The sequence below is a fragment of the Megalops cyprinoides genome, chromosome 13, assembly GCF_013368585.1.
Source record: "Megalops cyprinoides isolate fMegCyp1 chromosome 13, fMegCyp1.pri, whole genome shotgun sequence".
Taxonomy (NCBI): Eukaryota; Metazoa; Chordata; class Actinopteri; order Elopiformes; family Megalopidae; genus Megalops; species Megalops cyprinoides.
This window is the reverse complement of record NC_050595.1, coordinates 885,001-907,804: the sequence shown is the minus strand read 5'-3', so window position 1 is coordinate 907,804 and position 22,804 is coordinate 885,001. Positions and strand designations below refer to the sequence as shown.

Here is a 22,804-nt window from a genome sequence, read left to right as displayed (position 1 = left end):
TGTCGCAGCCTGGTCTTAATAATGACAAGTATAATGTCACGTAACAGATAATCCCTAAACATTTAACAAACGCGGAAGCGGTTGACACACACAGATCTGGGTCGGTTTGGCGCTGCTTGCACGCCGTGCTGTGCTGTGAACATCGCCGAAATGCGGCCGCGCAGGTACCGAACCAACTTGTTGCTTTTTCATTGCATCAGCCGCGATTCACCGGCAAGCATATCCAGGTCGCGGGGCGAATGCCTGATTGACAAATAATACAGCCAATAAAACAGGAAGACTTTCAAACCCTTTCAGGAATGAGCCAATGGGATGTTTGTGGGGGCGGGGCTAACGCTTTGCATAGCGTGGTTTCGCCCGCGTGAGAGGCAGTGTGCGCCGCGCGGTGTGTGAGAAATCGGAGATTTGGTGAATTAATGTGAGTATCTGACCACGATAAACCTTCAGTGTGTAAAGCACGGATCATGTAGGCTATGCGTGCAGCTGTCCGTCCTTTTGCTCATTTACCGCATTGCCTGTCTGCTTGCCTCTGAGCGGGTTAAGGAAGTGATTATAGATACAGCCGCACCGACTGCAGCGGGTTCAGTGTCGCTGACGCGTCAGTCTACCCGCAGCAAGTTCAGTGTTTTTAGGGTTATTTGAGAATGGATACGATTGTTTATATGTTGTAATTGTTTTAGTCAGTTTAGCCAATGGTCAGTAAATATTTAATTTCAACAATTTGCCGGTTTGTATCATAGCCAGGTGGCTAAAGCTGGAACGAGGCCATCGGGTTAGCTGCTACATAGCATGTTAGCATCTGAATGCAAGACAGAGACCTCGTTAATCAATCTGACAGATGGCTGTTAAGATGGGTTGAAGCTTGTGAGTTTAGTTATTGTTAAATGCCGAGGTGGATCAGAGTGGAAATAGCGCTTGGTAGCTGGCCAGCTCGTCAGTCCTTGGCGCTGCATCGCAGCAGCGTCCCCTGTGGCTCTCTGAGCCGTACGGGAGCCGCTGCTGCAGCGCTTTTGCGAATATGTTAAAATTTTATCTCCTGTTCCGTCATAAACCAGACCTTCGGTATAGTTTATTAGACAGCGAGGCGCTCACAAGGCGTGCATCTCACGGTCTCTGAGTTTTGCAAGATAAAATCTTACTGTCGGCTTAAGATCTTAAGTGGTTTGTCTTGAATCTCTAGCCATTGTGAATGTTGCAATTGAATGGTTTCACACTGTGTAGAAATTAACACGCATGTTTTAAATTAAAACAAACCTGTCGACTGCAAAACGGTACATCCAGCGTATATTTGCAAGACTGATCGTCTGAAATGACATCACATGCAAGTGAGCCTGCGGCCCTGAGTCACAGGTACATCAGAAAAACCTCGCTGGCTGAAGTGGATTTTATGACGGTAAATATAAGTGATTTGAATATCTTAATCCCAAACACAGTGAAAGAAATGCTGACTTCATGACAGAAAGTGTATTATAAGGGTAATTTCCTTGAAGTGCTGACCAGAAGAGCTGTGTGGCGCCTGCTAAAAGCAGACCCCCGCTGACAGCAGTGCTGCTGTTGTGAACACTGGCAGTAAGTTTCCACCCTGGTTTGGAGGATTGCTGTGTGCAGGCTCACTGGCTTAATTTGAGGTGTTGCTCTCTGGCGTGCGGCTGGTTGTTAAGTTTGAGGTGTGGTCGTCAGGGTCGGGGCCAGGCTGTTTACTACTTTACAGACCTCCTCACGGGTCTCTCGCAGCTGGTCGGCTTCCTGGATCACCCAGGGGTCTCAGTAACACAGAGCCCAGGCGGAAATAAAGAGGGAAGCAGGTCTGGCCCCCCGAGACCCCCTCCTGCCTGTGGAAGCCCTCTGGTGCTTATGCACTTTCTCTTCTTGGTGTGGACCCCGGTGGCAGCCTCCCCACAGGCCATGAGCGTCCCTGTAAATACTGCCATCCTGCGAGGCCATGGAACTGTCATGAAGAACAGCAGGTTTGACCAGGATTCGTGTGTAATCGGGGGGGGGCTGCAGGTGTCAGGTCAGCAGGGCACACCTGAAGATTCCTGCCACAGATTGAGGCAGAGATTCTTACCTTACCTCCCGTGCAAATCTGTGCTGCCTGTTAGCTGCGGAGTCACGCCTGGTGGTTTTAACCTCCTCACTCCGTGCAGAGTTCACACTTGCATAACTGCGTGCAAAAGTCACACTAATGACCCACGTCATGATCAGTTTCCGACTCCAGCTGTCAGTTCTGACCGTCCCTTTGAAAACCCGACCGTTAAAGTCCTGCTTCTGTGTGTCTCAGTCCAGCAGCTCGCAGAATGGACTCTTCCCTGACCGCCGCCCAGATCCGGGAGAAGTTCATTGACTTCTTCCGGCGACACGAGCACCAGTACGTGCACTCCTCCGCCACCATCCCCCTGGACGACCCCACCCTGCTCTTCGCCAACGCCGGCATGAACCAGGTACGCAATGGCATCACCCACCGCCGTCACGGTAGCGGTTGTCAGGGCAATGCTGGTTCATGTTTGCCTTTTCCCTCCAATGCGTTTCCTGAGCTCAAAAGCTGTGATTATGGTGTGGTGTCCCTTAGGACATATGTTCGTTCCGTAAACAGCGGTGCCGCCTTCTCCTCTCTCTCTTGCTCCCTCTGTCTCTCTCACTCTTTCTCTGTCTCATAACTTTCTCATCTGTTTGCAGAAGGTTTTTAGTACAGGTCAGATCGAGTTATTATGAAACCTTTGATGCATGTTGTGGAATTGCCGTTACTTACGTCAGTCCTCCTCGCACCCCTTCCCTCCCCAGTTTAAGCCCATCTTCCTGAACACCATCGACCCCGCCCACCCCATGGCCCGCCTCCGGCGTGCGGCGAACACTCAGAAGTGCATCCGCGCTGGGGGCAAGCACAACGACCTGGACGACGTGGGCAAGGACGTCTACCACCATACTTTCTTTGAGATGCTGGGGTCCTGGTCTTTCGGGGACTACTTTAAGGTGAGGCTGGGGTCGCTGTGTGTGTGTGTGTGTGTGCGTGTGCGTGTATCTGTGCGTGTGTGAGTGTGTGTGTGCATGCACTCCTCCAACACTCTCTCTCCCTCCTGCAGCACCTGGCCTGTGAGATGGCTCTGGAGCTGCTGACGAAAGAGTTTGGGATCCCCATCGAGCGCCTGTATGTCACCTACTTCGGGGGGCATGAGGAGGCGGGGCTGGAGCCAGACCTAGAGTGCAAGCAGATCTGGCTGGATTTGGGGTGAGCGTGCCCTGTGAGCGTGCCCTGTGAGCGTGCCCTGTGAGCGTGCCCTGTGAGCGTGCCCTAACAACTGTCAGCCACAGATGCAGACTTCACTGGGGAAGGAGAGGTGATGTGCTCTTCTGAATTTGACTCGTTCCCCATCTCCTCTCTGCAGTATGGAGGAGAGCCGCATTCTGCCCGGCAGCATGAAGGATAACTTCTGGGAGATGGGGGACACAGGCCCCTGCGGCCCCTGCAGCGAGATCCACTACGACCGCATCGGGGGCCGTGACGCTGCACACCTCGTCAACATGGACGACCCCAACGTGCTGGAGATCTGGAACCTGGTGTTCATCCAGTTCAACAGGTAACGCACGCGCTCTCTCACACACGCGCTCTCTCACACACACGCGCACACGCGCTCTCTCACACACACGCGCACACACACACGAGCACACACACGCGCACACACACACGCACACACACGCACACGCACACCAGCAGGAGCGGCCCTGGTCTCCAGACCCCTGTGACACCCCGCTGTACCCCCCAGGGAATCGGAGACGGAGCTGAAGCCGCTGCCTAAGAAGAGCATTGACACTGGCATGGGCCTGGAGCGGCTGGTGTCTGTCCTGCAGAACAAGATGTCCAACTACGACACCGACCTCTTCATCCCCTACTTCCAGGCCATCCAGAAGGCATGTCCCACGTGTCTGTCTGTCTGTCTGAACGTGCCCTTGGCTAAGATGCTGTGTATTTCTGTGCCAGTGTTAGAGAGAAAGGAAAGGCTGTCACTCATTTCACACTGTCTGTCTGACTCTCTCTCCCCCCGCAGGGTACCGGAGCGCGGCCGTACTCAGGGAAGGTTGGCGCGGAGGACAGCGATGGCATCGACATGGCGTACCGTGTCCTGGCTGACCACGCCCGCACCATCACCATCGCCCTGTCCGACGGGGGGCGGCCCGATAACACCGGCAGGGGGTGAGCTGTGTGTCTGTGTGTGTGTGTGTGCGTGCATGTATTTCAGCGCCCTCACTTCTGTGCATGTATTTGCATACGTGCTAGCGTGTTTATATCTGCATGTGTGTGAGTGTGTGAGTGTGTGTGCATGTGTGCGTGTGCGTGTGCATGTGTGTCTCAGTGCTCTCACCTGTGTGTGTGTGTGTGTGTGTGTGTCTCAGTGCTCTCACCTGTGTGTGTGTGTGTGTGTGTGTCTCAGTGCTCTCACCTGTGTGTGTGTGTGTGTGTGTGTGTGTGTGTGTCTCAGTGCTCTCACCTGTGTGTGTGTGTGTGTGTGTGTGTCTCAGTGCTCTCACCTGTGTGTGTGTGTGTCTCAGTGCTCTCACCTGTGTGTGTGTGTGTGTGCGTACAGGTATGTTCTGAGGAGGATTCTGCGTCGTGCGGTCAGGTACTCCCATGAGAAGCTGGGGGCTCAGAGAGGATTCTTCGCCTCCCTGGTGGATGTGGTGGTGGAGTCGCTGGTGAGAGCAGCTTTCCCTCTCCTCTTCTCCCTCCTTCCTTTCCACCCTCACACTCTTTCTCTCTCCTCTCCTCCTTCCTCTCTGTCTTTCTTTCTCTCCCTCCTCCTTCTTTTCCACCCTCACACTCTTTCTCTCTCCTCTCCTCCTTCCTCTTTGTCTTTCTTTCTCTCCCTCCTCCTTCTTTTCCACCCTCACACTCTTTCTCTCTCCTCTCCTCCTTCCTCTCTCTTTCTTTCTCTCCCTCCTCCTTCCTTTCCACCCTCACACTCTCTGTTTCTGCTTACCTCGTATCTCTGCAGGGTGAAGCCTTTCCTGAGCTGAAGAAGGACCCTGACATGGTGAAGGACATCATCAACGAGGAGGAGGCGCAGTTCCTCAAGACCCTCAGCAGGGGGCGTCGCATCCTGGACAGGAAGATTCAGAGCCTTGGGGACAGCCAGACCATCCCAGGTACAGCGGTGTGTGGAGGTGCAGGTGTTAGAAGGTGGGTAGAGTCTGCAGTTCCTCCCTGGTGACCACGCTTCGTCCCCGTGCAGGGGACACCGCCTGGCTGCTGTACGACACCTACGGCTTCCCACTGGACCTGACCGCCCTCATCGCCGAGGAGAGGGGCCTGGGAGTGGACATGGACAGCTTCGAGGAGGAGAAGAAGGCTGCACAGGTGTGGGAAGAGGGAGGAGAGAGGGGGGAAGGAGAGGGCGCTGCAGTGCAGTCTTGGAGAGGGGTGGGCAGCCTGCTGCCGCTCCTGGGGACGGTCCTGTTTCTCACAGCTCTGACACCCGAGAGACGCTGCAGTCCCTGCTCTTACACATTGAGCTTAAATAAGTGGAGCCCTCAGAGGTTACGCTGCACCTGCTCTGAAAATGGCCTTTTCGCTGTCAGACATTGTTAGTGTAGGAGATCATTGCTGTCTGCTTCTTTCATGTGTAATGTGTACTCAGTGGACAGGGGCTGATCCCTCCTGTCTCACCTGAGCAGGTGTGGTCCAGCTGAGTTTACATTGATTGGTTGGTTGATTTGATTGATTGATGGATTGATTGATGGATGGGTTGAGCAGGTGCGCTCCCAGGGGAAGGGTGCAGGTGAGGAGGATCATATCATGCTGGATATCTACGCCATCGAGGAGCTGCGTAACAAGGGCGTCCCGGCCACTGACGACTCCCCCAAATACCGCTACACCTCCGAGAACGACGGCAGCTACGGTGAGAGCATTACCGGCGCGCTGTGGTGTGTACATGCGCGCGCGCACACACACACACACACATGCTGTCAGTGACTCACACAAACTGACGCAGGTCTGTACGCACAGTCATGTACAGACACATACTGTCAGGTTCACACAGATGCACGTAGATATACACACACTGACTGCCCCTCTGTGCAGTGTCTCTCAGTGTTTTAAGTGTGTGCGTGCACGCATCTCAGCGTTCGAGCAGGCTGTGGGGACCGTGCTGGCATTGAGGAGGGAGCGTATGTTCGTGGATGAGGTGACGACAGGGCAGGAGTGTGGGGTGGTGCTGGACCAGACGTCCTTCTACGCCGAGCAGGGCGGCCAGACCTACGACGAGGGCTTCATGCTGAGAGAGGAGGACACCGCCGAGGACGTAAGCAAGGCCCGCCGCCAGCAGGGGGCAGCACTGCGGAAACGCTGGCCTCACTGCTGTCTTTGCTGTGATCAATATCATTCACTCAGGATTATTACAGTAATTACACAGAATCTGTTATCTCTGCTGCACCAAGCCAGATTTGATTGACCGTACAGTTGCTTGTGTCTGTGGGCAGAGGATGGAGTTCACAGTGAAGAATACTCAGGTGCGGGGCGGGTACGTGCTACATGTGGGGACGGTGTACGGCACACTGAAGGTCGGAGACCGGGTCACGCTGCACGTTGATGAGGTAGGCCCCTCCCCATTCCCTTTAACCCTGCCTCTTTGAGGACTTTCTGTTCCGTTCATAAAGAGTGCTAACCCGCTGCCCCCCCCCCCCCCCCCAGGCCCGGCGCCGGCCCATTATGAGTAACCACACCGCCACTCACATCCTGAACTTCGCCCTGCGGGGGACGCTGGGGGAGGCAGATCAGAGGGGCTCGCTGGTGGCCCCTGACCGTCTGCGCTTCGACTTCACCGCCAAGGGCGCGCTGAGCACCGGGGAGGTGCGGCGGACCGAGGAGATCGCCTGCGCCATGATCCGCGACGCCAAGGTCAGCGCCACGCCGACGCCCGGGTGCCGACGCCCGGGTGCCGGCCCCTGTCAGGAGTCACTCATTAATTTGCTCATTCCTTGCTAAAGCTTGTTGTGTTGTGTGTTACGTTTCCCCCACCTTGGGTCCTTGATTGAGGAGCTTTTTCGAGCTGTTTGATCTGTAGTCTTGATTTTAGTCTTCCATCAAAATGAAGCTCATCGCTTCTATTTTTGAGTGCAAGCTGTTGTAGTCTGAGGTGTAGCTCCTCCTGTGCCAGTCTGCCTTCATCTCACTCTCCGTCCCTTTTTCTTTCCCCTCCCTTTTTACTCATCTTCTACCTGATCCCTTCCACCCTTCCTCCCCCTCTTCCTCCCCTCTTTTACCCTCTCTCTCTCTCCCTCTCCCTCTCTCTCCCTCTCTCTCCCTCTCTCTCCCTCTCTCTCCCTCTCTCTCCCTCTCCCTCTCCCTCTCCCTCTCCCTCTCCCTCTCCCTCTCCCTCTCCCTCTCCCTCTCCCTCTCCCTCTCCCTCTCTCTCTCTCTCCCTCCAGCCGGTGTACGCGATGGAGGCTCCGCTGGCCGCTGCGAAGGCGATTCAGGGCCTGCGAGCTGTGTTTGATGAGACGTACCCTGACCCGGTGCGCGTGGTGTCTATCGGAGTTCCCGTCCCGGACCTGCTGGCTGACCCAAACGGTGCCGCTGGGTCGCTTACCTCCATCGAGTTCTGTGGAGGAACGTGAGTGTCGGGTCTGCATACTTACACTTGCACTGTTCCTAAGCTCACATCCACAAACGCTCTGACCTCTGACCTCTTCCTCCAGTCACCTGCAGAACTCCTCCCACGCTGCTCCCTTTGTCATCGTGTCTGAGGAGGCCATCGCCAAGGGCATCCGCCGCATCGTCGCGGTAACTGGGGCCGAGGCTCAGAAGGTGAGAAGGGGAGGGGCGTTTCGCAAGAGCACTTGAGTTGGTGGCGCTGATGCTGACTTTAAGATACTACTTAGAGCACATTCTTATCTCTGGCAGCTTCATATCTTTGTGTCAACTATTTCCCACCTCCCCCCCTCTCTCAGGCCCAGAGGAAAGCAGACTCTCTCAGGCAGGCCCTCTCTGCTCTGGGGGAGAAGGTGAAGGCTCAGACCGCCCCCAATAAGGATGTGCAGAAGGAGATTGCTGACATGACAGAGGTCTGTAATGCATGGAACCAATTCCAAGCATGGAACCAATTGTGCAGTGTGTGTGTGTGTGTGTGTGTGTGTCACAGCAACATTGGGGGTGGGGGGGGGGGGGGGTGTGTGACTGTGAGTGTGTGTGGAGGGGGGTGTCTGGGAGTGGAAGGGTATGTTTCAGAGCAGGAGGGGTGTGCCTGTGAGTTGGGGGGTGTCAGAGTGAGGAGGGTTTTGTGTGACTCTGCCTCTGTGCCTCTGTAGACTCTGGGCATGGCGGTGATTTCTCAGTGGCAGAAGGATGAGATGAGGGAGGCTCTGAAAACTCTGAAGAAGACGATGGACGACCTGGACCGCGCCAGCAAGGCAGACGTGCAGAGGAGGGTGAGGAGAGGCAGTCTGCGCGGTATCCGTGCGCGGTATCCGTGCGCGGTATCCGTGCGCGGTATCCCTGCGCGGTATCCGTGCGGTACCCCTGCGGTACCCCTGCGTTACCCCCGCCAGCCTCTCTGTGGAGCACTTTTACTGCGAATGTTCTCAGATTGTGTGACTCCTCCTCACTCCGTCTTCCTTCAGGTGTTGGAGAAGACAAAACAGATGATTGACAGCAACCCCAACCAGCCCCTGATTGTCATGGAGATGGAGAGCGGAGCATCTGCCAAGGTACCTCCCCTTCTCCCTGTCCATCACAGTTTCTGTCTCCCTGTCTCTCACTCACCCTGCTTCAGATCAGAATGTTGCCTTGCTGGTAGCACAAACCAGAGCTGTGTTGCCAAAGTAGTGTGATGAGCCATTAAAAAAATCTCTTAGGCTGGCTAATGTCAGCTTGCTCGTCACATGAATTAGCCTCCTTGCTAGCTAATAAGTTTCACTGTCTTTGGAAATACTTTCAGGGAAAGGAGAGCAAAAAGGAATCTGATCCATTGTGTATTTTCAGACACAACAGAAAAATTAAGGCAGTCACTGAAGGTGTTTGAGTGCTTGTTGTGCAGTGTGAGGTGGCTGTTTGGGGTAAACACCTGGAGCAGCTCGTGGTTTCTCCTCCTCTCCGCTGTGGCTTCCCCTGCTTCGGCTGCCTGCCTCTCAGGGCTTGCGTTTCCTGATGGAGATCGCACTTGGCCACAACGTTTCCCCTTTACGCTGGCGGCTCGGTCTATCAGCTGCTGGGTGGAGCTGATCCCACACTGCCTGGCCAGAGTGGGATTTGTAAATTTTAGGTTCTCTCAGTTTTTAAGAAAGGGAACACAGAGCTACCACCTTTGGTCAGGTGGCTGGAGTGGGATTTTTAACCTGAGATCATCTTGAGCACACATACATGTGCTTCTTTGTGGATATGTTTACAAGTTAGTTTTCATTTTGAGCCAGTTAGTTTGATAGCTAGCTAACTAGCATATTGAGTAGTTAGCCAGCGAGTTGGTTATCTGCATTGTTACCTTGCTAGCCAGCTTGCTCGTTCTTTCTTGGGGTAGTTATCTCACTAGCGTACTTATTAGCTACTTGCATAAAGCTTGTGTACACTTTAGTTAGCTAACACGCTAGCCAGCTCGTGAACTAATGCTGGCTTGGTAGCTCAGTCAGTAATGTAGTAACTCACTTATTGGAGATTCTTTCAGCCAATTATCTTGCTTGCCAGTCCAGTTCTTCTGGCTTTAACAAAAGATAGGCGAACAGGTGTGGTGAGACATTTCATGCCACATACGTGAGTGGCAGTGCTGTCCCCTCCTATGCCCTGGAGTAAGACTGCCGTTGAGACTGTGTTGTGATTGTGTTGATCGTTGATGTCTGTGTCGTTGTGCGTTTATTTGGCTGCAGTAGATCACAGCCTGTCCGAAGTGTGAAATATGAAGCTGTGTTTTTTGTTTCCTGGTTTTTAAAACAAATCACGGTTGTATAGCAGCGTTGTAGATGTGCTGTTAGTAAGGCTCCACAGGTTGCCTGTGTGGTTTTAATGACTCTCCCTTCACTGTATTGTAGGCCTGGTCTCCATGGCAACATTTTGAATTTGTTACAGTTGGTCTCTGCTCTGTAACTGTCACTGTAACTGAATCTGTATAACTGACTCTCTGCTCTGAGGCTTTCATGGACCGAAGGTTATGTGTGGATTAAATAAAGCGGTCAGGCTGGGAGGTAACAGAGTTCAGCTGGGTCTGCTGAGAGATGGCTTTTGGTCACTTTTAGTTACATGGTTTTGTGTCGGGTTCACCTGTGTGCTTTTCTGTTCTTGCGTTCCCAACCGTTCTGACTTATCTCTGTCTTCAGTTCCCTGGGCCTTGGATGTTGATCATAGTTTAGTTTTCTGTAGCTTTTCAAAGCATACTTAAGTGTTGGTTGTTTAATGCCAGTCATTACATTACATTGATTCACCAGATGCTTTTGTTCAGAGCGACTTCTAGTACAGCAGTCAGAAGCATATACTAAGCTTCATTAGCAGCTCATCCTAATGACTGTTCAAGGGAAAAAGATCTCTTTCTCCCTCTCTCCTTCTCTCTCTTTCTCTCTGACCTGTCTGTGTGTCTGTCTGTCTGACCCCGTTGTCTGTCTGTCTGACCGTATCTCTGACTCTTGTGTGGCTGTTGTGTGTCCGCAGGCTCTGAATGAGTCTCTGAAGCTTCTGAAGACTCACTCCCCCCAGACCGCCGCCATGCTCTTCACTGTAGACAACGAGGCGGGCAAGATCATCTGTCTGTGCCAGGTGCCCCAGGTACGCCCCCTGCAGGTCACAGCCTGCGAGTGTCTGTGTGTGAACCGGGTACGCGAGCTTACCGTGGTATATGATAGCTGTTAAATAGACTCAGCTGGTGCAGTCATCCTGTGTTATACAGTTAAAAGAATAAGACTGGTTCAGTTTCTGGTTTTTCTGATTTGTAGTTCTCGTTCATTATGCTCTGTAGGCAGCCGTCTGTGTTGCCGAAACACATGCATCGTAAGCAGAAGGACAGTGTTGCAGTACTGCAGCCACTGCTACAATGTACCATTTTAACTACTAAATTCGCCTTTCTCACGTGAACATGGCGGCTTTCCGGTATGAGCCAAGGGGGTGTCTTTACTTCCGGTTAGCCATCTTCCCTACTAGCGAATTGACAATGGCACAGTCAAGAAGCAAGAAGTGGTGCTGTGCACCTTTGTGTACAAACAGCAAACAAACACAGCCCCATTTAAGCTTTCACACATTTCCCAGTGATGAGGACCGCAAGAGAGTATGGATTCAAGCCATCGAGAGAGAGGAAGGCCCGCTGTTTAACGTCTGTGATGACACAGTTGTTTGTAGCATGCACTTTTGCAGCGAGGACCTGTTTACAAGAACTACTGGTCTAATCAATTAAAAAAGATGCGGTGCCTAGCTAGCTTGCTAGTTTAAGACTCCTTACTGCTGCTTTAATGTATTGTTTGTGTAGTCCATAAAGGAAGGTGTGTTTGTTATTAACACTGAAAGATGCGCAAAAAATCACCCAGGTCATACAGAGGTCGTTACTGTTACTAGGAAGAAGTCATCTATCAATCATCATCATCTAGTACTGCATGAAATCAGTGGCGTTTGGCACTAAGCAAATGGTATGTAGCGTTTGTTTGCCGATTATTGGTGCAACTCTGTACAACATCATTTTGTCGACAAAACATAGCCATTTGTTGCGCGTTTTTTCAATATTATTTTAGCCAAAGCATTTCCTTCAACAGACTGATGCAAACAATAATTTACTCTGCGCTCTTGTTCCTTTTGCCCCTTAACAATGTTATCTTCACTACACCTCCAGTTTGTGTGGCTCCTCATTCTTTTTAAGTGACCTGTAGCACCGTGCTCGTATTACGACACTACCGTCTACGTCGGACACTATACCAAAGAGAACATGCACACAAGAAACATGAATGAATATTAAACTATCATGACATATGCTATGACAATGAACAATTGGATGATTTCATTACACAGCTTTATTGAAGTGCATTTACAAGCTGCTACGTGGCTTGATCTAACGTTAGCCATCTCTCCATAGCTAATTAAAGATATACTGGTCATGGAACAGTTTATATCCATAATCCAGTTTGGATTGTTTTGTTTTGCAATATATACCCACCGTTTCAGCAACCTGTGAGAGAATTTTAGCAGATTTGCCAAAGATCTGGAGAACATCAGAGAAACGCACATCCTCGCCGAAGGTAGCCGTTGTTGACCGGCAGTAACTTTACCCCCTGTTGCTTTCCAATATGGCGGCTTGGAAAAGGCCCGTCGGTCCTGTTCTCTCCTCACTGTCGGCCCCCCTTGTGGTTTCTCCTTCAACAGGAAGTGGCAAATCGGGGTCTGAAAGCCAGTGAGTGGGTTCAGGAAGTCTGCCCCCTGTTGGATGGGAAAGGAGGTGGCAAAGACATGTCTGCCCAGGCGACAGGCAGGAACACGAGCTGCCTGCAGGAGGCGCTGCAGCTGGCCAGCGAATTCGCCCGCCTCAAACTGGGTGACGTGCAGAACTAACTCTCAGAGAACAGGAGGGCGGGAGGGGCCCAGGGAGGTCCCTGCTCCCCGGCGTGTCCCAGCTCCACAACAACTCCAGACATGACGTTGTACAGGAACTTTAACTAATCTCATAGGAAGGGAAGCAGCTGGTGCCCCCTCCCTCTTCGGAGGGGAACAACCGCAGTGCATGTTTAGATAAACTGCTTTTTTCCCCATTCATCTCCTCGTCCAGTCATCCTCCTCTCACATCTGTTGTCCCATCCCCCCTCTGGCTGCGTCTGTATGGGGTGGGTGGTGTAGAATAGGGGAGGGAGCGGGATCAAAGCGTTTTACTTATCGCTGTGCAGCTCTTTCCACCCCCCCCCCCCCAATCTCTCTGGGCTGCTGTCTGCATTTATGAAGTCACTTCCTGCTGGACAATAAGACAATGTGTGTGTCCCCCCACTCCACCCACAGCTGCCCTGTGACCGCGGGGTGGGGCGGTGCTGCTGGTGACGGTGTGGAGAGTCTGCAGCCCTCCTGACATTTGCATCCGGCCACTCAAACACAGCAGCTACAGGCCGCTGGTCCCTGTACTATAGCTCTCATTCTTGTGTTGTGTCAAATGCAGAATATCACTGTAATAACAAACTAATGAAACAGGAAGGAGTCGCCTGTGTGTCCCTGTGGAGGGAGGTTTAATGCCACTGAGTGTGTAGTTCTGACGTTGTGACCTGTTATTGTGGGCTGCTGTCTGAATCCTGGAATAAAGCTGTCAGTCACATGCAGCTGTGGCTTACTGTCTTCATCAGTGCACTTTGCTTCAGGTTGATGGTGTTTAAGGATGTGTTGTGTCTGTGCGTGTACGAGTGTGTGTGTGTGTGTGTGTGTGTGCACGCGAACGTGTGTGTGTCTGTGCGTGTATGTGTGTGTGTGTGTGTGCGTGAGTGAACGTGTGTGTGTCTGTATACGTGTGTGTGTGTGTGTGCGCGCGTGCGAACATCTGTGTCTGTGCGTGTGTGTGTGTGTGTGTGTGTGTGTGTGTGTGTGTGTGTGTCTGTCTGTGCGTGTGTGTGTGTGTGTGTGTGTGTGTGTGTGTGTGTGAACGTGTGTGTGTGTGTGTGTGTGAACGTGTGTGTGTGTCTGTCTGTATACGAGTGCATGTATGAAAATTGAGAGGCAGAAGAGTGAGGATGGGGGAATGGGTGGGAGGCAGTTTGCTGTCTGTACTGTGACTTTCTCCTGTGTGTTCCAGATGGGCTGTGTGTGTGCGTGCGTGCATGAATGGTGTAATCCTGTGTGAGCGTGAGTGAATGGAGTGGGTCCCCAGTAACCCCAGCTGCTGGTGTGGGAGGGGGAGCTGCTGTTGGTCACACTGAAAGCCTGTGGCCAGTGGAACCCAGGTAGTTAAAATAAGCTGGTGTTTTATAAAATGGCCAGATTCAGGATGTCCTGTAACCTACAGAATGGCTTTGTGTGTGTGTGTGTGTGTGTGTGTGTGTGTGTGTGTGTGTGTGTGTGTGTGCGCGCGCGCGCTCAATCTGGCAGTGATCGGGATAGGGAGGCTTTTAGAAACCCCATTATGGTGGAGTTACAATGTCAATCCTTGGTTAGTAAGAGCCAATCAAAAAATGTTACCATCTACAGCAAAACAGAATGATTGATAGAAATCAGTAAGTCAGTGATACAATAGCTGCACCTGTGTGGGGTCCATGAAGCCTCGCTCTCCCATTGAAACAGCGTTTCCACGGTTCCCTGGCCACTATACCACTGTGCTGCCACCAGGGGGCATGATGTGGGCTTTCCTACAGCACCTCAAAGACGGCAAAATGGCTTCTTCAGCAGGTGAGAACAGCCGTGTAGTGAGCTGGGCCACATGAAAGTGAGAGAGAGGAAGAATCCACAGGTACCCATCCATTCAATTTTGCCTTTATTTTTACAACAGCATAAGATAAAAACAGTCCTTTGTTGCACAGAGAAATCATGATTATAAAAGGAGAAGTACAGATAAAATGATAATTCTAATACTGATGAGTGCTGAGAGCAGTAACACTGTGAGTATGTACAGCCTGTGGTTGGTAGATACAGTTTGGAAGGCAGAACTGAGGGACTGCCATTTCAGGGCCATGCCTGTCAGGACCAATAGGATCAGGGGGTGTGGCATTCCCAGGCGACCCCCTGCCCTGTCAGCACCCCATCCATTGTAACTGCACCCTCAGACATTTGGGTTTGGATTTTCATCCTGCTTTGTCAGTGGAGTGGGAGACAGAGGCCCTGTAATAGTAATCAGGATAACGTAATGACTGTAACACTCTTTGGTGAAATATTGCACATCATCAATTTTTTGTTGTGTACAGTTACATCTGCCAGAGTGGCAGAAGAGCTTTCCTAGATATGATTATAAAAAGATATTTAAGTAACATTTTGTTGATGAGATCAGCTGAGATCTTGCTGTCTGTGGATAATTGGCTGTGAGGGTGAGAAAAGGAGGGTTCAGGTGTGCTGTGAGGCTGAGATCTGGTCCAGGTTTTAGGTTTTTAAACGCGTCTCGTTCTCTGGGCTCAGGGACCTGCAGCTGAAAGGAAAGCGGCTGTAGCAACACAATGATGACTAATGTAAAGGCACAGCGTTGTCATGGTAACCCTCTCTAACAGGTGAGGGAGGGGCTGACCTAGACCAAGGCCGGGACGGGGCGGGGCAGGGTGGGGGGAAGTCCCCCTGGGAAACAGCAGCAGCGGCAGCAGGAGATGTGGAGCGGGGGCGTGTCCTGTTTGGACCCATAATGGTGAAGCCCCGTGTGTGTGTGTGTGTGTGTGTGTGTGTGTGTGTGTGTGTGTGTGTGTGTTGCTGAACCCTGCATTGTCCCTGGTGGAAGATGAGGTTGGAAAGAAAGGGGGGTTGCCAGGTTATATTTTACTATATGACCACCCCTTCAGTGTCTTTCATGTAGTATACATTAGCCACAAACATACACATGCATTACACATGGTGATACACAGACTGTCGAAACACCCCCAAATCCCACAGCTGCTAATGGGGGGCTCCGCACTTGGGACAGCGCAGGGTGAGTGTGTGTGAGTGTGTCTGTGTGTGTGTGTGAGAGGGTGGTAGAGAAAAGGCAGTTGGGGCCAACTGTAAGTCCGATCAGTACCCAGCAGGGACAAGGCACTCTGTGTGTGTGTGTGTGTGTGTGTGTGTGTGTGTGTGTGTGTGTGTGTGTGTGCACAATTCTGTGGGCGTGTTACAGAGGAAATCTGCAGATCATGGGTGTATTTGTGTTTTTTTGTGTATGAAAGGGATCTACCTGAAAATGAAAGTTGCAGAAAGTCAAAGCAAGTAATTTAACACTCGAGCACTCGCTCACTCGAGCACTCGCTCACTCGAGCACTCGCTCACTCGAGCACTCGCTCTGTCTCTAACACACACAGCTGACTGCATACATTCATACTCGAACGAAATGTAAACTGCAAGCTGCCTTTCTGCCCATTCTTCCTTCCCTACAAAGTTACAGAGACACTGGAGTGAGCAGCCTTGCCCTGATGCCTCTGACCATGGATGAGCCGGGACAGGTGGCAGCGAGAGAGAGTGGCAGAGCTGCGAGGGGAGGGGGGAGGTGTGCACAGTGGTGCGATTTCACCAGCACTGACTCTCTGCCTCACTGTGACCTGCCGTGGCATAAAGCATCAGGCCTGATCTGCATCAGCCTTTACAAAGCACTGCAGTAAACACGCATGCACTCAGCTGGAGTTCTGCAGCTGCAGCGCCCTCTGCTGGCCAACAGGAGGATAACACTGATCTGAGTGCAGCCCAGTCCATGGTCAGTGTGTGTGCTCGATGCTGTCTGCGATCCTCAGTACACTCTGAGGGGTAAAGATGGCAGAAATGGCAGAGCTTCATATGCGATTTTATGTCATCAAGGAAAATTACTTCACACATTTGGAACCTGTAGAACTTCACAGACCTTCTAGACTCATACAGTACATCTACACTGAGAAGTGTGTGTGTTGGAAACCGTGAAACAGTAATGTCTCATCATGTCTGTGAATATGTGCCTGTAAGGCTGTGTGTGAGTGTGTGTGAATGTGTGTGTGTGTCTGTAAATTCTGGTATCAGTGCTCACCACAGTAGTGATTACTTGTTCTTCCAGCTATGTGCGAGAATAATGGATCAGATACTGCAGCCAATCAGGGACTGACATCCTCACCTTTCCCCATGTGACCTGTAAGGAGGCAGGGCTACTGTGGCTCAGGCAGGTGAGGCTGCCATCCACTCAGCAGGGCTATCAGTCACAAGACCTCTGACCTCTAGTGGAGAGGTGTGGCACGTGATGGATTTGAAACAAACCCGATTAAACAGGAATGGAGGCTGCCGTAGGGCTCAGAGCTCAGCATCACGTGGTGGACTGAGGGAAGAAGACAGATGCAGAGTCCTTCAGTCATAGCGTGTGTAAACTAAATTCTCTGGCTCCCCCTACTGTCAGTCCCTGTGAGGTGCAGGAACAGCAGCTGCAGTGTAGCGGGACAGCCTGGACCAGTCCACATCACCCTGTCACATGGGAGGGGCGGAGTCCTGCACTCAGCACCACATCCCCGCAGTTGGTCACGCTCCCCTGGGTTAGCTGACTGTTCATTGGCTGTAAAGGAGCAAAGGTGGGTGGGCTGTAGATTTGGTTGGCAAATGGCCATCCTGTCCTGTTCCCTGGAGAGAATCTCCCGATGGTTAGGGTCCAGATTCTGCAGGGAGGACTGTCAGCCTGCAGGGGGTGCTACCGACACACCAGCAAAAATCTTGATCATAACTGCAGGAGGTAGAATGTCCCAAACACCCCCACAGAAGAGCTCTGAAGAGATAAGAGGCTCGGTGAGTATTTGGGTTGGTAATGCCCCAAGCACTGATCCCGAACCAGTTTCAATCTGTTGCACAAAATGTCTGGGGGTTAAGATTTGGGTTGTGATTATCTGATCCTGGTTCAGCATTTGAGGATCCTGTTCACCAACAGCACATACACATGAATGCACAAGCAGAGCCTGGGTGCTGCTGGGTAGTGTAGTTTTCTGCCCTTTCTTCCTGCCTCACTTCCCAGGGAACACTGTGATCTTGCCAGCCTTGGCCAGTGAGTCTATGATCTGGGCCTCGAAGTCGGCGTCGTGGACACCCGTCTTGCGGAACTCGCCAGAGTACCGGTTCTGCTCCCAGTAGTGGTGCCAATTCCCCCGGCTGTCCGCCCCAAATCCAAATACATTCACCTGCGCAGACGGAGGGAAGAATGCATTCACCTGCGCAGACAAGGTGAGTGTGTGTGTGTGTGTGTGTGTCTGTGTGTGTGTGTGTGTGTGTGTGTGTGTGTGTCTTTGTGTGTGTGTGTGTGTATGTGTGTGTGTGTGTGTGTGTGTATATGTCTGTGTGTCTGTGTGTCTCTGTGTGTCTCTGTGTGTGTCTGTGTGTGTCTGTGTGTGTGTGTGTGTGTCTGTCTGTGTGTGTATCTGTCTGTGTGTGTGTGTCTTTGTGTGTGTGTGTGTGTGTGTGTATGTGTGTGTGTGTCTGTCTGTGTGTGTGTGTCTTTGTGTGTGTGTGTGTCTGTGTGTGTGTGTGTGTGTCTGTGTCTGTCTGTGTGTGTGTGTGTGTCTGTCTGTGTGTGTGTCTGTCTGTGTGTGTATCTGTGTGTGTGTGTGTGTATATGTCTGTGTCTCTGTGTGTCTCTGTGTGTCTCTGTGTGTGTCTGTGTGTGTGTGTGTGTGTCTGTCTGTCTGTCTGTCTGTGTGTCTGTCTGTGTGTGTCTGTGTGTGGGTGAGTGTCTGTCTGTGTGTGTATCTGTCTGTGTGTGTGTGTGTCTCTGTGTGTCTCTGTGTGTCTCTGTGTGTCTCTGTGTGTGTCTGTGTGTGTCTGTCTGTCTGTCTGTCTGTGTGTCTGTCTGTGTGTGTCTGTGTGTGGGAGAGTGTCTGTCTGTGTGTGTATCTGTCTGTGTGTGTGTGTGTGTGTGTGTCTGTCTGTGTGTGTCTGTGTGTGGGTGAGTGTCTGTCTGTGTGTGTATCTGTCTGTGTGTGTGTGTGTGTGTGTCTGTCTGTGTGTGTCTGTGTGTGGGTGAGTGTCTGTCTGTGTGTGTATCTGTCTGTGTGTGTGTGGGTGAGTGTCTGTGTCTGTACATACATACGTGTGAGTGTGAGAGAGAGAAGGACTGCAGTCTCACCTCGTCACACACGTGCAGAGCGAAGAATAGCACCAGCATGCCGGTGGAGGGGTAGCGGCCGTGATGCTGGGTCCAGCGGTCATGGATGTACTTGAAGAACGCGGGGTTGTAGATCTGGACCTGGGACAGGAATGTAAATGACCAATCACAGCCCTGCTAAACACAGAAAATCTCAGATATGCGGGAATAAGACGGCATTTGCACTGAGTGGAGAGGGAGGGATACCTTATCCTTGTCCACACGCAGGAACTGCTTCACTGGAGCGTATGTGCTGAGAGAGAGAGACAGAGAGAGGGAGAGAGGGAGAGAGGGGGAGAAAGAGCCATCACTCAGAGCTAAAGCACCTTCATCAGCTGCTCTGATCTGCTGCTGAGAAGTGAAGCTCGCAGCCTATGCTGAAAGCAGGGTGTAGATGGATTCTGTCCCCAGGGCCTGACCCTGGATCTGTTAAGAGATTTCTCACATACAGTTTGGGGTTCAGGATTAGCCCTGGATTAGCTGATCCCCACTCTGTAGTTGTGTCTATGTACATAAGTGTGTGTGTGTGCTGTGAGTGTGTGTGTGTGTGTGTGTGTGTGTGTGTGTGTGTGTGTGTGTGTGTATGTGTATAGAGTGTCACTGCATGATTGTGTGTGTGTGTGTGTGTGTGTGTGTGTGTGAGTGTGTGTATATGTGTCAGTGCATGAGTGTGTGCTTGTGGATAGTGTGAGTGTGTATTGTGTGTGTGTGAGTGTGTATAGTGTGTGTGGTGTGTGTGCTCACAAGCGTATCTGGCCGGTGGACAGGGCGCTGGTGATCCACAGCAGGTCCAGGGTCTTGAAGGGCACGAGTACGAAGCTGACGTTGGCAGCCAGGTTCTTGGCGCTCTCGGGGTACATGAAGTGGTGGGTGGTGCGGCTGCCGGCGTCGTCCTCGTACCCCACGGTGGGAGCCAGGTTGATCCTGACACACGCAGACGGTGAGTCTCACCCACACAGCCCTGAGCACTGTATCACAGGCAGCTACTCTCTGCAGTACACACACACACTATACACACACAGTGCACACACACGACCACACACACATTCTTTCACACACACATACAAAATGCACTATCTGCGTGTAAGAGGGGGGGTGAGGGAGAATGTGTGTGTGAGTGTGTGTTGTTGTGTTGCAGCAGGTTACAGCTGCACTTTGTGCTCAGTGTTTGAGGGCATTATTACAGTAATCTACTTTCAGAGCTGTGTTTCTTCTTTATCTCCTTAAGACACAAAGCCGTGTGTAAGCCTGCTGGGGGGCGTCACTGTGGGGGGTGCGTCAACATCTGTCCCCACCCCAACCCCCAGCTCACCTCACCCCACTCCGCCCACCCCACCCACCCACACACACACTCACTCACACACACTCCCTCTCTCTCTCTCACACACACACACACACACACACGTCCTCTCTCTGTCTCTCTCACACACACACACACGTCCTCTCTCTGTCTCTCACACACACACACACACACACACACACACTCACACACACTCCCTCTCTCTCTCTTACACACACACTCCCTCTCCATCTCTCTCTCTCACACACACACACACACACACACACACACACACACACACGTCCTCTCTCTGTCTCTCTCTCACACACACACACACACACACACACACACACACACACACACACACACGTCCTCTCTCTGTCTCTCTCTCACACACACACACACACACACACACACACACACACACACACACACACACACGTCCTCTCTCTGTCTCTCTCTCACACACACACACACACACACACACACACACACACACACACACACACACACACACACACACGTCCTCTCTCTGTCTCTCTCTCACACACACACACACACACACTCCCTCTGCCTCTCTCTCTCTCTCGCTCACACACACACACTCCCTCAGCCTCTCACACAAACACAAGCTGCTCTCACATGTTCCTGCTTGCACAGACTCTGAAGAACACACATCAGTGGTGAAGAGAGGTCCGTGCAGTGCTGCCACCCGCCCCCCCCAGGCCACGGGAGCCGGTCTGTTCCCTCCCTGCGGGGGGCTGCTGGGGACACCGATGACTCATGTGCTAATTCCTTTCACACCCTCCTCCCTGCGTGTCTCTCAGTGCAGACTGTACTGCTCCCTTCTCAGCTGTGAGAGCGCACACACACACACACACACACACGTCCTCTCTCTGTCTCTCTCTCACACACACACACACACACACACACACACACACACACACACACACACACACACATCCTCTCTCTGTCTCTCTCTCACACACACACACACACACACACACATCCTCTCTCTGTCTCTCTCACACACACACACACACACACACACGTCCTCTCTCTGTCTCTCTCTCTCACACACACACACACACACACACACACACACATCCTCTCTCTGTCTCTCTCACACACACACACACACACACACACGTCCTCTCTCTGTCTCTCTCTCACACACACACACACACACACACACACACACATCCTCTCTCTGTCTCTCTCTCACACACACACACACACACACACACACACACACACACACACACACACATCCTCTCTCTGTCTCTCTCACACACACACACACACACACACACACACACATCCTCTCTCTGTCTCTCTCACACACACACACACACACACACACACACACACACATCCTCTCTCTCTCTCTCTCACACACACACACACACACACGTCCTCTCTCTGTCTCTCTCACACACACACACACACACACACACACACACATCCTCTCTCTGTCTCTCTCACACACACACACACACACACACACGTCCTCTCTCTGTCTCTCTCACACACACACACACACACACGTCCTCTCTCTGTCTCTCTCACACACACACACACACACACACACACACACACACACATGTCCTCTCTCTGTCTCTCACACACACACACACACACACACACACACACACACACACACACGTCCTCTCTCTGTCTCTCTCTCACACACACACACACACACACACACACACACACACGTCCTCTCTCTGTCTCTCTCTCACACACACACACACACACACACACACACACACGTCCTCTCTCTGTCTCTCTCTCTCACACACACACACACACACACGTCCTCTCTCTGTCTCTCAAACACACACACACACACACACACACACACACACACACACACACACACGTCCTCTCTCTGTCTCTCACACACACACGTCCTCTCTCTGTCTCTCACACACACACACACACACACACACACACACACACGTCCTCTCTAACTGAAGACTGACAGATGAGGGAGACACTGCTGTACACACTTTCATCTCAGCCCTCCTCTTTCTCTTTCTCCTTCACTTTCATCTCTCAGACACTTTCACTGAAGAGAGTGTTCCCTGCAGCAGCCACTGTGTCACACTGTACTCACACACACTCGCATAATCACACATACGCACGCACACACACACACACACACACACACACACGCTCACTCGCACACTCACACGCACACACACTCGCTCACTTGCATAATCACACATACGCACACACACACTTGCACGCTCACACACATACACACACACACACACACACACTCACACACTCACATGCACACACATGCACACAGGCTCCCCGCACCCTCTCACCTCATGATGAAACTGTGGCCGTCGATCAGCCGGCCGTAGCCCGCCCCCCGCAGGTTTCCCGAGTTTCCCACCACAGCACAGCGCTGGCAGCGGGCGGGGTCCCACGAGCCGTAGGGGGAGTGGCCAGGGATGACCTGGAAGAGGCGGCTCAGCACCTGCTGTATGCTGTGGGGCTTGAACTGAGGCTGCAGCATCTGCAGGGGGCGACAGCGAGACACTGAGAGAGACAGCCTCCCACAGACATGCGCTGACTCACTCTGTCATGTCATGAATGTGGCCATGCTTACAATGTGCAGACTTAAGGGAAATGTGAGAGAAGATGAGAGATTAAAGGATAGGGAGAGGGGAAGGGGAGGAGGACAGAGAGGGAAACATTTTGGTTAACTTACCACCCACCAGTAGTAAACATCAGAAGGGAGCTGGATATTGTCCCGGGTCCACACAGGTGAGATGTCGGGGTCGTAGTTCTCATCAAACCATTCGGACACGCCCGGGTCGCCCACGCAGCGCGGGCAAGCACA

The 22,804-nt window shown here is 52.1% G+C and overlaps 2 protein-coding genes across 3 annotated transcripts in view; one reads left to right on the top strand and one right to left on the bottom strand.

The window, feature by feature from the left end:
- Positions 1-336: 336 nt before the first annotated feature.
- On the top strand, positions 337-13,248 carry LOC118788215 (alanine--tRNA ligase, cytoplasmic-like). 2 transcript variants are annotated; one of them, XM_036544168.1, is made up of 21 exons: positions 337-418; positions 2,287-2,441; positions 2,782-2,970; positions 3,081-3,226; positions 3,384-3,575; positions 3,762-3,906; positions 4,044-4,189; positions 4,581-4,689; positions 4,989-5,139; positions 5,226-5,350; positions 5,747-5,891; positions 6,115-6,293; positions 6,472-6,585; positions 6,683-6,889; positions 7,420-7,604; positions 7,690-7,798; positions 7,942-8,055; positions 8,299-8,418; positions 8,611-8,697; positions 10,622-10,735; positions 12,314-13,248. In XM_036544168.1, the coding sequence occupies exons 2-21, from the start codon at positions 2,298-2,300 to the stop codon at positions 12,497-12,499; spliced, it is 2,907 nt and encodes a 968-aa protein (XP_036400061.1). In that variant the 5' UTR covers positions 337-418; positions 2,287-2,297; the 3' UTR covers positions 12,500-13,248. The 2 variants fall into 2 exon arrangements, with proteins under 2 accessions (XP_036400061.1, XP_036400060.1); XM_036544167.1 differs by having other exon boundaries at positions 2,282-2,441.
- A 1,146-nt stretch (positions 13,249-14,394) lies between these two features.
- st3gal2 (ST3 beta-galactoside alpha-2,3-sialyltransferase 2) overlaps positions 14,395-22,804 on the bottom strand; it is an 8,674-nt gene continuing 264 nt past the window's right edge. Inside the window, exons 1-6 of the mRNA XM_036544365.1 lie at positions 22,673-22,804; positions 22,284-22,477; positions 19,410-19,589; positions 18,873-18,918; positions 18,648-18,767; positions 14,395-17,706 (exon numbers count right to left, since the gene is read on the bottom strand). The exon at positions 22,673-22,804 is cut by the window's right edge and continues 264 nt beyond it. Of these exons, the coding sequence (XP_036400258.1) occupies positions 17,533-17,706; positions 18,648-18,767; positions 18,873-18,918; positions 19,410-19,589; positions 22,284-22,477; positions 22,673-22,804 (846 nt within the window). The 3' untranslated portion in view covers positions 14,395-17,532. The remainder of the gene's footprint in view (positions 17,707-18,647; positions 18,768-18,872; positions 18,919-19,409; positions 19,590-22,283; positions 22,478-22,672) is intronic.

Coding starts and splice junctions, on each gene's coding strand:
- LOC118788215 (XM_036544168.1), top strand. CDS start 2,298: ATGGACTCTTCCCTGACCGCCGCCCAGATCCGGGAGAAGTTCATTGAC. Junction 5,351..5,746: donor AGGAGAAGAAGGCTGCACAG/GTGTGGGAAGAG, acceptor TGGGTTGAGCAG/GTGCGCTCCCAGGGGAAGGG. Junction 7,799..7,941: donor CTGGGGCCGAGGCTCAGAAG/GTGAGAAGGGGA, acceptor CCCCTCTCTCAG/GCCCAGAGGAAAGCAGACTC.